The sequence below is a fragment of the Plectropomus leopardus genome, chromosome 1 (genome assembly GCF_008729295.1).
Source record: "Plectropomus leopardus isolate mb chromosome 1, YSFRI_Pleo_2.0, whole genome shotgun sequence".
NCBI classification, from domain to species: domain Eukaryota; kingdom Metazoa; phylum Chordata; class Actinopteri; order Perciformes; family Serranidae; genus Plectropomus; species Plectropomus leopardus.
The window spans coordinates 19,387,451-19,404,824 of NC_056463.1; the positions used below are offsets into that span (position 1 = coordinate 19,387,451).

The 17,374-nt window shown below is 36.9% G+C and overlaps 2 protein-coding genes across 3 annotated transcripts; one reads left to right on the top strand and one right to left on the bottom strand.

The window, feature by feature from the left end:
• The first annotated feature begins 460 nt into the window (after positions 1-460).
• zgc:162592 (uncharacterized protein LOC561993 homolog) lies at positions 461-4,783 on the top strand. The gene is made up of 2 exons (XM_042489133.1): positions 461-1,390; positions 3,291-4,783. Exons 1-2 carry the CDS (start codon positions 589-591, stop codon positions 3,584-3,586), a joined length of 1,098 nt encoding a protein of 365 aa, XP_042345067.1. The 5' UTR covers positions 461-588; the 3' UTR covers positions 3,587-4,783.
• Positions 4,784-10,438: 5,655 nt separating this feature from the next.
• Positions 10,439-15,032, bottom strand: LOC121942679 (cytochrome b5). 2 transcript variants are annotated; one of them, XM_042485966.1, is made up of 5 exons: positions 14,552-15,032; positions 12,789-12,917; positions 12,128-12,154; positions 11,973-12,001; positions 10,439-11,677 (listed from the first exon to the last, which is right to left on the bottom strand). In XM_042485966.1, the coding sequence occupies exons 1-5, from the start codon at positions 14,750-14,752 to the stop codon at positions 11,587-11,589; spliced, it is 477 nt and encodes a 158-aa protein (XP_042341900.1). In that variant the 5' UTR covers positions 14,753-15,032; the 3' UTR covers positions 10,439-11,586. The 2 variants fall into 2 exon arrangements, with proteins under 2 accessions (XP_042341900.1, XP_042341893.1); XM_042485959.1 differs by having other exon boundaries at positions 10,439-11,680.
• Positions 15,033-17,374: the final 2,342 nt, after the last annotated feature.

Here is a 17,374-nt window from a genome sequence, read left to right on the forward strand (position 1 = left end):
TCTTCTTTTTACTTGACTTTGCTGTGTATGCTGTTGTTGCACAAGCAGTGATTTACATTCCTCACAAACTCCTGGCCCTGGCTGTTTTTGTTGAGCCACAGTGGATTCTGTTATCATGTTATGCCAACAGGAGCACCAGGAGGAGCTAGAAGAACAAATATTTTTTTCAGACAGTGGTCTCATGTACTACTGTCAGGAGTTACCTACTGCAGCTTTAAATAAAGATCTGAGTACTCCTCATAGAAACAACACACAACCACTAAGAGACTTGTTATAATAATTATGCTAGAAGTTACAAAATTATGAGTATATAGTCAGTTAAGATTTTAAAGACACTATGTTGATAGTAGTTAAAGAAATCACAACAGTCAGTGGGTGTTTGGAGAGGTGGGCAGTCAGCAGCCAGCACTAATTGCACCAGGTGTGCCTCTGATTGTTGAGGTAAAAGCCTACAAGCAGCTGCAGCGCTGCTTTCTCATGCAGCCCCACATCCTTGCTTACACCTTTGCTTACTTTAATTGCCCTCCAAATCTTTTTTTTCCTGGGCCGCCTTATGTTTTGGTCGCACCTATGCAACTGTGAGGAAACATGTATTCAACTCTTAACTTGTCAAGGTATGACGACTCCAATCTGTCAGCTGTTGACCCTGAGAGACTGCAGGAGCTGACTCACCGCTCCGTCAAAGTAAGCATAATTATCGTTTTGGGCCTGATGATCACTTTGGGGAATATTGCAGTTCTCCTGGTTATTACTTCCTCCGTGGCTGGTTGGTCAAGAAACTCTCGGTACTTTCTGCTCTCTCTCACTGCTGCAGATTCTGCGTTTGGACTGCTGGTCATGCCCTTGAATCTGTGGGTGAGTCTGCTAAAGGACTACACTGCAGGGCCAGATGCTTTTTGTCATGTCGTGGCCTTTTGCAACGCCACCGTCTACTCCACCTGCATGTATACACTGGCCACGATAAGCCTGGAGAGGTACATCGCTGTGTTTTACCCGCTGCAATATTCATCTCTGATGACAAGAAAAAGGACACTGCTCCTGATTGCCTTCGCCTGGTGCTTTCCTCCCTTTCTTCTGTCGCCAATATCATTTCCAGATGGCATTATCGAGGTTCATTTTTCTGCCGCATCCCTGGTCTGCAATCCGTCCTACTCGACAAACGTTGGATACTCCCTAAGTTTGACCTGCTTTATATTTTTCCCTTGCTCCATCATCATGACATACGCAAACCTGAGAGTGTGGTGCGCTGCAAAGAGACAGAGACTGAAACTGCGTAAATACGCCAGTGCCAGTCGAAACAGACACAATGTGGCATCCAGAGTGCTCCTGCCTGTGATGGCAGCCTACTATACCTGTTGGACACCCTGCATGGCAGCTATGATCTACAATGGTAAGCAAGGAGATAACATGTGTAGGTGCAGTAGGGGAAAACGTAGAAATTCAAATTGATAGGGCCTGCATACAGTTTAGATGATTCCCTTATCATCCCTACATCATGAGACTTCTAATGAAAATATGCTTCCAATAGACAGTACCCCATTTATCATTGTGAATATTGGTGGGATAACAACTCCTTGGCATTCATAGGTGTAGATTTTGGGGTTGTATGCCGGGGACATGCACCCCTCAGTATTTAGAAAATGTCCATTTTTCCCCAATAATGAAAGTGTAGTATATATTTGCACACTAAATTGATTCGCAAAAGGCACAATGTTCACAGTGCATAAAAATTCACCAAAATGTGTGAAATGAAGTGTTTGGTACTTAAAATTTTCTGGTGGAGGAACCCCCCCCCCCCCCCCCAATACTTTTTCTCATATGTGTACCCCCCAGTGTTGCCCTTGCATTTTGGTATTCGTTAAAATTTACCAGCATAGTTCATAGTGAGAACATGTTTGGCTCCAGTTTGCACACATTTTGACTCCTATTCACACATTTACTTAATTAAATTTAATCAACAAGAAAAAGAAGACAAATGTGTCCAGAATCATCTGAGGAAGTAATGTCTCAATGCTGACACACTAACAGTGATTCTTGATGCACTATCTCAGAAACTATTAACGCTTGCCAGTGCATTTACAAGGTGTGCCAAACTGAAGGCACATTCTCTGCTTAGAACTAGCAGTACTAGTAATTTTATAACGCACCTTTTGCAGAACTGTAAACACAACTTACTGCTGTTAGTTTGCAATTTTATAACACAAGTCTGAAACAGAACATTGGTCTCTACATTGCTACACTATTTTGCAAATAGCTTTTCCACATCGACACATGTGAAAACACTTTTTGGATAATGTGTTCACTTAAAAATCAGAGCTTGACTAAAGCAGCACAAAATAACTGTGCAATGGCTACCCAGGATAAAGGATATGACATGTCATTACAGTGAATGATTTGTTGAAGGCGGTGGGGGGGGTCACTTGTTTTTTAATCGAAGAGACAACCTGCCAATGTTAAGCTTTTTTGATAAACCAGAAGGGCCTATTTATTATGCTGAAGTCTCAAAAAAACTCAAAAATAGGTATTTGAATCTACTGCAAGATAAATTTGCTTTTTCTTTTATGTTCGTTTAATAGCTACTCCCCCTTTACAAATGTCTCCATTGATTTCAGCTGTAACTGTTTTGAGACAAGTAGCTGTCAAAGTTATTTATGTAATTCTGGGCATGAATATACTGATCCAAAGCCAGTTTTATGACGCAGGCCCCCTTTCTTTCTTTTTTTCTTTTTTTTTACTTTTTCTCATTTACCCCAGCCACGTGCGGTCTTGGAGTAATCAAGACTGAAAGTGGAGTCACAGATGAATATTTTTAGAAGTGAAGACCTTTTTCCAAAGAGGGCTGTAATTCATCTGATATGGATGAAAATCCCTGCAAAATGAGGCTGACAGTCTTAACTTAAACTTCAAAGTGTGTTGCTGTCCAAATGATAGTGAGCCTCGCTGTAAAGTGGTTGCTTCCACTCCACCAAATCTAGCAATTAATTTTGTGCTTTTATACCCATCTATAAATGTTAAATTGACGGCTTCATATCTTTGCTGTTAGGAGAAAGACATCTCAGAGGGCGATTTTTCATGTTTTATTATCACTAGATCTTTGACATGACCTATGGTTTTAAAAATTGATGTATTAATTTATTGACATGATCATAAACAAGCTGTGGCTAGACTAATTTGTGACGCTTTCATAAAAACAAAGGTCAACAAAAGGTCAACAACTTTTCTCATTTAGAAGCTGCTGTCGAGTTAGCTGTGAATATTCCACTTCAATCCCCATGTTTTCTGTCCCTTAGCTGTCTCAGGTTGCAGTGTACCAGAGTGGATTGAGTTTGTGGTGGTATGGCTGCCGACCTCCAATGGTTTCCTCAACTGTATCTTCTACTTCTGGATAAACCGGAGCTTCCGCCGGAAATTCCACCTCGTCCTCCAGAGGCTGGCTCTGGCCCTCTGCCCCAAACTGGTTGACACCCTCGGATGCTGCAGCACTTCGAAAACCCAATTTGTGTCAGGAATTCTGGATAATAACAACAGTGTCCATGAGCGCTCCTCCAGTGTATCCTCCACCTGCACCCTGTTGAGTTTGGCTTAAGACGTCTGCATCTGAGGAGCATCACTGGCATGGTAAGCGACATCCTCAGTGACCTCTGTGCTTTGGTTTGTCTGGCTGTGCTGCTCATCTAAAACTCAGTTACTGACATATCCCTACATAAGGTATCGAGGGAAAAATATGGGTTGCAATGCAAACATGTTGAAACGAAGACAGGCTTTAATGGCAAGTACTTGAAACAACCACTGTGCACTCTACATCATTGTAATTAGTTATTTTGATTATTGTATATTTTTCTTTTTTTTTTAATTATCAATTTGCTGTTTAAAAATAGTGTTCATTTGAGTGGAACACTGGCTGAGTTTGTAACTTATTTTGATTTTTTGTTTTACTCCTGCACAGTCTTGCAAAGATTTAATTTACTGTCAGAGAATGCCTCTTAGACCACCTTTTAGTTGTTTTATAGTATGCCGTTAACCTTGCCTGTGCCCCACAGATGCCTACAGCTCTATAATCTTTTAAATAGTGCCTGCTGTTGCAAACTTAGACTTGTTGCTTAGGTCAACTTATTTCACTTCAAACATTTGAGTCAATTCACAAGAAACTGATATTTAGACGTCTATTCATGTGAGACATTTGTGAACTAACATCACTATCTGATGAGGAGCACTTTGAAGGATTGAGGCCATCTACCTCATCCTCAATTTAAACTGTGTGTCGAAGACCTTGGCATATGACAGTTGGGAGAAGTTGACCTTTAAGTCACAGCATTTCAGTGTATGCAAGGAGAAAAGTAATTATACAGCTACACTGTAGAAAGGTCACCACATTTGTGCTAATAAGAGATAACTCTGGTAACTTCTGAGGCTGCGGTTGTTTATTTTCAGATATTAAGCCCATTATCTTCCTCCGTAGTATCCTGTACCATAGTATAAATTCAACTTGTCAGTACCACCTGCCACCTCTGTTTAAATAGAATTAACTATCACAGTAAAGGCTGATGCAGATTTAAAGGTATTGAAGAGTTTAGTTTTCCAGTAATGTTCAAAAGAAATTCAGAAACATCTTATGCAACTTGTTTTTGGCCTTTTGGTTGCTGCTTGGTGTCACCCACATTCATGTTTGTGCAAATATTGGCCCTTTCCACAAACCTGTAGAAATTATTAGAATGGGTTGAGCATCAGAGAGTCTGTCACTAAATTATGTGAGAACAAAAAACGACTTAATCATGACCTTTGTATGTAAATATCTTGTTTCTAAATTCCTTATTGTATGAAGAACAAACAAAAAACGTTTGATAATGTATTGATTTTTGGATAATCTATGAAATAAAGTATTGTGCCTTTGAATTGTGTCTTCACTTAGTCTACAAATGCATCATTAGTAAAAACCCACATTTTTGCATACAGAATTATGTTGACATTAAGAGTGAGAAGTGTTTACTGATCAGATTGTATCATAATTTTCTGCCATTCGCTCTGCTGCTCTCCATATTAAATAACAACACAGACCTGTTAAAGGAACAGTGAAGAGCAGTGAAACTTACTCATAGCGCCTTAGTTGTTCACAGTATGACAGCGTGTTACTGTTACTGCTCGAGCTGACCTGCCATGTCGGACAAACCATGATTTGTTTCCAGTGGACATCACTGCGTCACTTTGCTGTGGATAAATCTGGGTCCAGGTGTGTAGTTGGACAGCTAACACTTCTGCAACACTTGTAGATGCTGCTGCTGATTTGTTTTTTCTGCAGATGGAATTGGAAAGCAAAATTCCCGGCACTTCATGCTTGAAATGTTTCCTCTATGCATAGTGATCAGAAAATTAATTCGGGGATTTGTAATTACCACAGATTTTGAAATTGATTGGTCTGTTTCATATCATTACCAGTGCTATTTTATCATAGGCCACAGCGTGTGTATGTTTGTGGGCTAAAAAGGATTTGAATTGAATGCCTAGTTTACTGATGTCTTACATTGTAGGATTATATACATAAGTGAAAGAGCACATTAAAAACAGTTCACACTACTGGGATTAGATTACCAATGACCTATTAGTTCTATTAGTAATTACTACCTACAATACCATGTTAGATAACAGGTTAAGCCAGTGGTATGGAGTCAAAGAACATTATTGAAATTAATCAGAAGATGAGAATACGATACTTAAGCATCTGAATAATGGATGGCTATAAATTTGACTGTGTCTGTTAAACAACAACAGAGTAACCAGTCTCTCTTTGTATAAACTTTTAAGGCTTCTAACTTGCTTTGAAGCTGCTACAAGTAATTTCACAAAAGTAGTTTTGCAAAAAAGATGTTAGAAAGACGCAAACCATGACAAACACACTTCCTTAAAGCTGTAGTTGGTAACATATAAAAGTATTTTTAATGCCTCAGCGACAACCGTGGCTGCAGGTGTTATGTTGTTATTTATGTATTCAGGTGCTCCATCCCTCCCATTCTTATGCATGCCATATCTCAAAATACCCTGAGAGAATTCCCTCAAATTTGGCACAAACATTCACTTGGGCTCAAAAATAAGCTTTTAGATTTTGGTGGTCAAAGGTCAAGGTCAAGGTCCCACAAATGTCTAATAGAGATTATGATGAAGTGATGGCATTTTTTATCCAGAAGGTCAATTTACAATTTTACTGTGACTGTGACTGTGATCAATAAGTATGAAACCATTACATCATACTTCAGTAAGAAAAGGGAAGACTTAATACTAAATAAGTGACACTAATCTTGGTTTTGTTATGAAACTATCGCTAAATCTACACAGTAATAAATAAGAAATATGACAAAAAAATAATATTCCTCTGCCCCCTTGTAGTGCTTCTAATGGCATTTGCAATTATCAGCTGCACAGGACAGAAAAAAATCTGAATCAGAGCTGAGGAGGCAGCTTGCGGTGAACTTCAGTCAAACAAAGCAGCACTCAAATATGAATAAAGATTTTGTCACCACATCGCCTATTTCTCGCCTCAAATGTTTTCGGGAAACTAATTTTAATGTTTACTGCTTAGGGTTGCTCGAGCTGGCCAAGTGGAAAACAGATGAACAAAAACCAAGCACCACCCACCAACTGTAGCAAACTTTCCAATTTTACAGCTAAACGGTTAACTAAAATATGTTTCTGAAAACATTTAAGATGAGAAATGAGCAATGCAGTTACAAAATCATGATTCATATTCGATCAGCGCTGCCAAGTTTGATAGTTTGACCAAAGTTCACGAACAGTAATTGACATGTTTGACACTTGGAGTTAGAAACTCCTTGGCTCTGATTGGCTGTTTTCCTTCAGGTAGATTCTAGCAAATGCTGTTAGAAGCACTACAAGGGGGAGGAATGGGATTTTTTTTAATGAGACTGCCTGTCTCGTGTACTACTGTGTGGATGTAGTGACTAATTTCATGACAAGATATTTTCATAAAAGTTACCAGCTACAGCTTTACTATTGTAAAGTAATGCAATGACTATATGGTTTGCAAATTAGTAATAGAATATTGATATAAGGTGGGTGTAATCACATGGGCCATGGAGTCTAATTTGCCCAGGTATATATATTTAATATTAACTCATTTTGACGTGACATGGTGCAGAGCCCCAGGCAAGGAAATATGACTTGGCTACTAAGAAAATCTGACTTTATTTCTTGAGTTAACTTATTCCTGTCATGGGCCTGAGTCCTTCAGAAGAAAAGTAAAGTTGGGCATGTTGTTATTGAGAGGTGAGTGTTTTAGTGAACCTTTTAGGCAGTTGTCAAAGCTGAAAAAACCCTCTTGGGATTCCTTCTGCAGACAGAAAATTTGACACTGACATTGGTTATCTGTATGCGGGCGTATTTCTGCTACCATGGTATCACTGCATGCCTGAAAACAAAGAAGGAATTTTAACATTGTTTCAAGTAAAAGAGCGATATTAAAAATGTATTCCATGAATGGGTGACCTTTTAGGCTAAGTCAAACCGCTTGTCAGACATATTCATTCCTGCAGCATCCGTAAAGTGTTTTTCCAGCAGTTTGAGACTTTTGCCAAGCAGGTCTCCCAGGACAGTGGAGTGTTGTGCATTAGCAGCCTCAGCTCTCCTTGAGGACGACTGCTGATAGAAATGACAGGCAATCCAGTCATGGGGAATGATGTTCATCTGAAGGCTTCATCTACTCCCACAGATACAATATGCTGTCTGAAAACAGCTCATCACTCTGTCTGAGATCTAACAAATTTAATTAAAACATTGTTTATTTTGGCTCACCATACAAAAAAAGCGGGCAGTAGTGCAACAGTCCAGATGCCTCCTTTGTCAGTATATTGTCTTGACATTATTTCAAACTATTTCACTGCACGCAGTATGTATCAGTACGACAACTATCTCAGTAATAATATTGCAGGCTGTTTTTCATCATTGCATAATGTCTCATAATGTCTTTGCCACCATATGTGACACCATTGTGTTTATTGAGTTTGCTGCTGCTCCACGCTGATGATATAAACATGGCTGAATTCAGCAATGAATTTATTGGAGTGGGCACACAAGTCATATTAGCTATTTTTATGTATTATTTTCTCTGTTTCCGACAAAGGCCTAATGAAACGACTGACATATAATAACATCTTGTGGTTGTAGTGCCACCTTGTGGTTACACTGGGTACAACATGGCCAAATGAAAATAGACTTTTTAAATATGTATAACAATTTCTGACTGGTTTGGGTGGTGCTAAATGGAATTAATTGTTGTCATTTTATACTTTTGAGTGTGTTTTATTCTTATTATTTAAGGTGTGTCCTTGTTGTTTGTTGGTTGCTAATATTGTGGTGATTATGTACATTTAAGAAACCCAAGACACATGTATTTAAGGTATTGGAGTCTTTTTCAGATTAATTAAAAATGCCATATTTTTTCAAACAGTTCATCAATTTATGTAACATGAGGGTATCCGGTTCTTGATATATCTGGCCTGGTTATATTAGTATGAATCAATGGGTGTTGATTTGTAGTTCCAACAGTTTTCTGTTCATGGGCATTCTGCACTGTGAGAGCTCTTGTGGATGTTGCAGATGGGAAGACTTTAATTTCAATCACGGCTACCTGCTCCTCTCCACAGGAGAGGTAGCTGAGGGGATCAGGCATATGCAGGACTCAAGTATTATTGACTTTGTGCTGGTATTGCACTATGAAATGAAAAAAAAACAGTGTATTTGTGCATAACCAAAGTCAGCTACCTCAGTGCGGTTTTTACATTAGATCACAGTGGTCGCCATTTTTAGCACGGAGTGTCAGGATTTTTCAATCATTTTTGCTCAATGGGATGAAAAGCAAACTTTCTTCTTTCTATTATATATTTGTTGCCTGCCACTACTATGTGTTACAGTATTAGAGCTGGGGGTTTAATGCCATTTTTAGAGAAGCCCATAGCCATTGGTCAAAGTATAAATGAACACTCATCTCAGCTGCTGTAGCCAAGAGCAGGTTTGAAACTGAACTCCAGCTGTTAAATTTTTCATATCATTTCATGTGTTCCTTTCAAATTAGCACAGTGCTGTTGTGACATACTATTGAGTTTATGCTTGTTGAAAGGAATAGGAGAACTACATCATGGTTAATATTTAATACTCAATCATAATCATCTGAGACAATGTTTAAACAGGACCAGTCAGAGGTCACCACTCAGGACACAAGCCTGTGTCACACTACAAGTAGTAGCTGCGTTATCTAATGGCAAAGTGATTAGTGTGTGAGTGGACCTGTGTCCTCGACTGCTGCCATTATGGGTGTTAGTTGGATTAGAGCTCCAGATTGCTCAACACCTGCAACTGTTGCTCCATCTACTTGTGTTTTGGCCTATTCTTTGTTCACAGCATCACCCTGTAATTTCTGAACTTACGAGTAGATCAAGTGCAGAAGTTAGTTTAAGTCTGTTCTCTCTGGTGAACATACCTATCACTGTTTCTAGGTTAGATTGTCAGTTTCAAACCCTGCATCAGAAAGCATGCTAAATTCAGTTACCACAGACTAACATAGGTTCTGATCTTTCAATCTGAACAAAACATTTTTCACAGTTTCTACTGCAAAAAAACACAATAAAGCATAGGCAAGAATATGAATTCAGGGCTCTAATATTAGCTGACAAAATATTTGTGGAGGAAATACTGGAGGGTTAAATTTCTTTTTCCTAATATTTCTAAATTGTATCATTCAGGCACTCAAATGAACGTTTCTGGGCCTTCGCTGTGATGATTTCTGTTTTTTGGGTTGTATTTTCTCTCATTTTACTACTTCCCTTGGCCTCGCAGGATGGCCGTTAACATCCAGTAAATAGTATTGGCCCTACACAAACAGGTTTTCTTTTTATAACTGTCTCTTTGTATGTGTTGTCGTAATCGTCAACTGGCACACACGAGTGACTTTACATTTAGCTAAGCAAATATTGAAAACTGACCACACACACCACTTGTTACACAAACATCTTGTTGAATATAAAATGGTATAGTATATATTCATATATCTCTATATACCTCATTATTAACACTGTATCAGTGACAAGCCACTTAAACTTCGTTTGAAAGATTAATTTTATTCAAAGAGACTTCATGACAGGAAATGCCAGATGAAATGCAAAGAGATGGCAAATATTTACGTTTTAAAGTCAACCAAGATTTTGACATCTGCAAGTAGTCACATGTAAAAATAGCAGCAAGTTACACTCAGAATTTTTTCTAACTTTGGTGGATTGAAAGGTGGTAAATTGACTTCAGATTGTTATGATATTGTAGTTGGGAAATGCTTGTTTCAATAGTAATAGGACTTAAAATGTCTATTTTAGAAATGCTATGCAAAGTTTAAATGAATTATTAAACAGTGCATAGATTTACTAAAATAGATATATATATATATATATATATATATATATATGACTACAGGCAAGACCCCCAGTTTAACAACAGCAGACAAACACACAACAGACTTTAGGGAAAACAATTCAAACTCTGCTGTGGCAGTTACCAGTTTCACTCACCCAAAACATACAATTTAGATGCATTACAATGATACAAAGCCATGAAAAAGCATCAGTTAAATAACAAATGGCATAGCGAGGAACAACAAAAATTAAAACTGGACAATCAATAACAAATTTTTCTCTTAGTTCAAAGGTATTCACTCATCATTCACTGTCAGCTATTATATCTGAGTAATAAAATATTCTATTATTACATACTACATAGATTTATATTAATATATGGACCAGGCAGTTTAAACATAACGCAAATTCCTGATGACAGAACTGTAAAAAAAAAAAAAAAAGAAGAAGACACATTCTACCTTAAATAATCACTGATACAATATAACTCACCACTATTTCATCAAAAAAAAAAAAAAAATTGACTCTGCAATTACATAACTGGAAAGACTATGCATTTACAGCTAAATGATGAGTGCAATCTAGCAATGCTTAACTAGAACTGTGCAGTGAAGAGTGAATTAAATAACATAATTCTTGTTGATGGAAAGTTTGCAGTAACATTTTTATTCAAACTAATAAAATGCATCAGAAGTTATAATTCGGTGTAAAAAGTAGAATGGTCACAGTAAACTATCACCCAGATTCCATCACCACTCTGCATACTAACATTGCTTTCAGTGTTTCCATTTTGTCTGTGAAGTGATGGTGTATGTATGTCAGGGGTTACTGTGACCATTCTCTGAGCAGGCAAATGAGTAATGAATAAACAGAGACCAAAAGGCTCAAATGCATATGAGAGTTTAAGTTAAAGACAACATTAATGACAACACGCATAGTGATAAAGAAATACAAAGAAATGAAGGCAGACAATTTAATTAAGTCTCTGCCCCAACTGTCTCCTGGTGCACTCTGTGTAGACAGACAAGGACAAAAATACTTGATCAAACTGCTCCCCTCCTTTTCTTGTTGCAGAGGAGGCAGACACTCCTAATTGTGTGCGTTCAGGGTGAGGAGGATTTGGTCAAACATTTCAAGGCCTCCAGATGAAAAAAGTGAGATGAAAAGAGGACGCCAACCTTCAAGAGGACTTGTGTTCAAACATGTAGTAGCGATACATGACACCAACAGCAATTGCAACAATAGCAGGTATCAACCACGTGGTCCAGGAGCTGCTGAGAAAAAAAAAATATCCTTGAGCCAGTGCAATTAAAGTAGACAAAACAAATAAGAAAGGCAAAAACAAGACAAAAATATAAATTCTGTATGGTCATGGCTCTTTTTGAAGTTGTGACAATTATATTGAACCATTTACAGAAAAAGGGCTGTTTTTATTTACAGGGATTCATGCACTCAGTGCAATCATTTGCACTTTCCTCCTGTTTTCCTTCTAACAAAAAGGCAAAAAAATTGTCTTTTTGTGCTAATGAAAAAAGTGAAACCAGTAAGTTTATCATGATGACTCACCTGGACTCTGAGTTTGTGAAATGTTCATCCTGTAGCAGAAGAGGACACATTTAACCAGATTTTGTATTATTTATCCCCAAACTAAACACTTTTTGTCATCTTAAATTCTGTTTCATTGACTTTTCTGTTGCAGTTTATACAAAAACAGGGCTTACCTTTTTTGTCTCATTTTTTCTGTCATCCTAAAAAGAAAATCAATAAATTAGTATTACTGTCTTCATATGATGGCTAAAACAAATTACACTCATAAACAAGACAATAATATTTTTTCAGTTTTTTTAGAAAGTCCACAGCTGATCAAAATTAAAACACAGATATTAATATGAAATACCACTTTAATGATAATTATAGCTATTGACAAAATGTAAATAGGAGGTACTTAGCCTAAAATATCAGCTCTAGAATTTGGCGTGCGCGCGCACACTCACACACACACACACACACACACACACACACACACTATTCATCTTGTTCATAGCCATATTCCAATCACTGTCAAATTTGGATGTCACCATTTACTGTCAGCAAATTGAGATTTGAGAAAATGGGGCCTGATTAAAGCATCAAGAGGCTGCTAATCACAAAAAAAACATTAATTCATGTGATTGCTTCCTTTGAATTGAATATAATAATATAAATATCAATGTTCTCATTTAAATTTGTTGATGAAGTTCACACAGAGTGATTGAAAACAAACAAGCAAAAACAAACACAAAAACAAGTAATTTAGCAACATGACATTTGGGGGGCACTAAACTATTCTGGGCAAATACAAAATACGGAATCAGGTCTTTAGACTAAAAGGCCTGGTCTTACCATGTGAAGCTCCCCAACATAATACTGCTGGAGCATCTCCCTGGCGTCCGTGGAATGACCCACATCCTCAAAGCTCTCTGTGGCGTCTGCACCGGCCTGCTCCAGTAAAACCTCCTCACCTCCTGGATGCTAAAATCATGGAATGAGTTAAAGTGTTTAGCTTGTTAATTTCATTATTTGCCCCACAGTAGAATATAATGTAGTTAATTTCTGAGACTGATAAGGAATAACAACAAAATTAAAATCACAGGCAAACTTGTAAAAATGCACCTAGATGGTTTTTCAGTGAAAGACAGTTGACTAAGTACATTTAATTTAGTAGTCTAGTTTCAATTTTGAGATATTTAAAGGCACTAAAATATTTTAATTTATGGGACTTAATACTTTAACATCATAACAATTAAGAAGGAAATATTCTTTTTTGATATCTTTTTTCTCTAATAAAATTGACAGCTAAAGCTGCCAGTTACATTACAGATTGTGATATTACATACAAAAACAAGCTAAGCTTCGAAAACACAGTGCATTTTTGTGAATCTACTCAACAGTATATATAGCGAGTAGTTAAAATTAGCTCCACTGCAAGCTCCAGCTCCAAAATGCAGCAAACATTTTTAAACAGCCCACAATATATCAATTACATTATGTATAATTGATCCTGTAAACTTATTTTTTAAGTTAACTAACTTACAGTGGTGTAATGTAACTAGATACACTTACTCAATTAGTGTATTTAAGTACAAATTCTGAGGCACTTGTACTTTAAAAAAATCCATTTAATGCTACTTTATAGTTCTACTCCACTAGATTTTGGAGGCAAATGTTGTACTTTTTACTACATAATACGTATTTTGAGACTTTAGTTACTTTGCAACTTTTATTACAAAATTGTTTTTAAAAAAAATCATTATAGGCCATTCTGCATATACAGGCGTAGGCTACTTTTCCTTTTAGTACTTTAAGTACATTTTTAAGCTCATATTTTTCTAATTCTGCTTTATAATGCATGACTTTTACTTGTAAATGTGTATTTTTACAACATTGTACTGCTACTTTTTCTCAAGTTGAGGACTTTAATACTTCTTCCACTACTCCTTACTTGAGAATTTAACTCTGTGGCATTGCTATACAATACTAGCTGCAGAACTGGTTTTTCTGTTGCCACCTATTACAGTGATGCTTACTGTGTTTGCCAACTTGATGTGTCAAGTGTCAGACTCATAAAAACAGTTTAATCAGGATGCATTTTTCACAAATAGCTGAAATTACTACAAGTGGTCACAATAATTGCCAGCCTGACAACAATGTTGCTGTTAAGAATAATATTTTGCATTTATATCGACCGACTTTTAAGCAACAATGACGTTATGAAAATGGTGGGCAACAACTTTGGCTAATGTAACATGTTAGCTCATGTTAGCTAAACATTAACGTGACGTATAAATAACGTTGACAGTCATTGTTTGCTCAAGAAAAACGTTAGCCTAAAACCGCCTCACTTCACCTTATTAAACCCCGAGGATACCCAAAAATGGAAACTTTATACTTTAAACACAATATATCATCGCTGTTGGTTAAAAGCGTAAACGGAGACAGTTAGCAAACGTGACATATCAATACATAATGAAAGCTACCAGTTATTTAATAATTCCAGGAAGTAATCTGAGCCCAAAGACGGACCCAAAGGCTCGCAGCAAAAACTTCATATGAGACCGCAATAGTGTTAAAGTGATTGTTACCAGCTGACTGAAAGTATTTCTTACCTCTTCAAGGAAACCTGTGATGTCATACACTTTATCGTGGATGATGAGCCATGTGTCACTGCTCATATTATGTACTCTTATCTCCTCTAATGTGTAATATTTTACACCACTTTCTACTGTTTCACCATTTTCCTCAGCATTGGCGTTATCAGCGGGTCCGCTGCATGTGTTAATGAGGTTGTCGTTGATTTCCTCCCCCATTCTCACGTTAATGCAAATACCCTAACGTTATCGACAGAGCTGCAAGCTAACGTTAGCTTCTGTGATCCAGGTCTGGAGGTAGCGCCAGCTAGCAACGTCTCAGGTCAGTTTGCACCCGACTTGAATCTGAGGTTAGTCGTGTTCATTAAAAGCTCCTTATGACAACGCGGAAACGAGGTGAAACACACAACGGTGATACCACACTAATGCTAAACAATGCTGGGTTACGAAATAGAAAAAAAACACCCTAACCCGGCACATCAGCAGACATGTGAAACAGACCAATGACATCCGTGTTACTTTAGCATAAAGCGCAAACACGACAACTGACCAATGAGATGGCGACTTTCGGGGCGCTGACCAATCACAAGCGACCACTTGATGATCATGAGACGAGGAAATGTGCAGAGGTTGTCAGCTGTGCGCTGTGTTTGCGCATACGAGTTATGTATTATGTATTCAGTGGGATAACGTGTCATATTGTGTGAATAGATAAAATAAAGATAAGAGCAGTGGTGGACAAAGTGCACAACTCTATTACCTGAGTCAAAGTATAGATACTCCTGGTCAAATATTACTCCAGTACAAGAAAAAGTTGCTAAGTCAAAATATTACTTGAGTTAAAGTACAGGAGTGTTTGCTTTTAAAATACTGAAGTTTTCAAAGTACTTTTTTTTCTAATCTCAACACACTGTTATATATTGTCACAATACATTTAAAGAACTGAATGACTCCTGAACTACCCAGTGCACTGACTTGCTTAACCTGTAGAATGAAAAACTAGCTGAAAACCTGTAGAAATGCACATATGGCTCACAAACTGACAAAAGGACGACAATTTTCATTTCATTTCTTTTCTTATTTTCTAAATACATTAACTGCAGTGTTTGTTTTTTTGTTGTTGTTGTCTTTCTGTTTTAACTAACTGCTAGCTCAAAGCAATTTTATTCTCATCCTTAGACCAGTGTCCTGGCAAACAGTGGAATTACTGAAGATATAGCTTCTTCAAATTCAACAAAAACATAATAAATTAATAAGTAAATAAACAAACAAACAACCTACCTTAACATCCCTGTTACACACCTTATAACTGTTCAACAGCAACTTGGCTAGATCAAGAAATCTTACAAAAAAAATTACATATTCACACCTAAAAATAACTGTTAAATGTTTAATTTCAGGGTAACATCAGCCCAATTTTTAAGTCCAAATTGAATAGCTGTTGCCAGTGGAAAAAAATTGCTGTGGATTATTAACTTTTGCAGAATTGTAATCAGTAAAAAAACAAAACAGGTCTGGTCTGGAGATGAAGGCTTAAATTTTACTTTCAGTACTTTCCGAGATTTCAATTGGACTGGTATATTTTAATATTAATATATGGCTAAAATTCTGTACTCAAGTGATTTTACATTTTTGCAAATGGGAATAACATTTGGTAATGTGCCTCTTTCTGTGCTGATAAGGGGCTTGTAAAGAACATGCATACTACTGATAAACAGATATGTACTCTGCCAGTGGTGCACGGTGTACTTCACATATTAAGTCTGGATATTCTTCTCTGCAAACACATTCAAGTATATATTTGGCAAAGCCTTTCAGTAGATTTGTCTCAGGAGACATTTTAAAGAAAATGTAATTTTGTCAATAAGCACATATAATGTAGGTCTGACTAACCCACGAGATAAAAATCTCTACTCATGCATCAGCAGCAAAAATATGTTGTTTGTATGAGGTTCAAACTCTGTCGCCAACTCCACCCCACAGAGTGCTTCGAAAGCTATGTACATTTGCCATTCTTAAGACTGAATGGAATTTTCCTGATATAACTCAATGCAACAATCACAATATATAACATATACATATATATATCACACACACACACACACACACACACACACACACACACACACATATATATCTATATATATCTATATCTATCTATCTATCTATCTATCTATATATACATAAAATGTTGTCATTCATTACCTGTCATCTATTTTATTTATTCTGTGTGATTACACAGGAATCCCATGTATCAACCATTCAGAACCTGGTTTGACGTAAGTCTTCTTGTGCTGCATTCAGATGCCTCTCATAAGCTATTTAACCCTTTGAAACTTTAACAAATTGGTTTCTTTTTTTTTTTTTCAAAAACATGGGGAAAAAGGCAATGACCAACTTGACACGAAATGTCCCACAAATTACAAGAATTAGTAAAAGGTGACAAGGAAAATGACCTGAAAATTAGTTTTTTTTTAAACGGGGCACAGTTATCAGAAAATTTATCAAAAACTTGGAAAAATGTTCAGAAAACTATATTTATAATCATTATGATCGCATATTTAAAGTAATGTTACATAAGAAATTACACATTTATATTTTCTAAATTTTCTACATTTTTTGTGGGTATATTACTTGTTTTTTTCATTTGTTTTAACCTTGTCTTTAAGAAAAAGTAAATCAGGTAGTCTTTTAACTTCTACTAATTTCTTGCTATGTTGCCTTCTCCCTATGTTTTTGCAATAAATCAAACCAATTTGCTCAGGCTTCAAAGAGTTAATGTTGTCCTCATATTTGTCCCTCTGTTAACGCACTACGTTTCAGTAAAGTTTCGCCGCTTGG

What these genes read in the sequence shown, in the direction of transcription:
- zgc:162592 (XM_042489133.1), top strand. Translation starts at nt 589, where the DNA reads ATGTATTCAACTCTTAACTTGTCAAGGTATGACGACTCCAATCTGTCA. An exon ending in GGCAGCTATGATCTACAATG is followed by an intron (nt 1,391 to 3,290) that starts GTAAGCAAGGAG and finishes TCTGTCCCTTAG; the next exon opens with CTGTCTCAGGTTGCAGTGTA.
- LOC121942679 (XM_042485959.1), bottom strand. Translation starts at nt 14,752, where the DNA reads ATGGGGGAGGAAATCAACGACAACCTCATTAACACATGCAGCGGACCC. An exon ending in TCACAGGTTTCCTTGAAGAG is followed by an intron (nt 12,918 to 14,551) that starts GTAAGAAATACT and finishes CCATGATTTTAG; the next exon opens with CATCCAGGAGGTGAGGAGGT. An exon ending in TTCACAAACTCAGAGTCCAG is followed by an intron (nt 11,681 to 11,972) that starts GTGAGTCATCAT and finishes TTTTTTTCTCAG; the next exon opens with CAGCTCCTGGACCACGTGGT.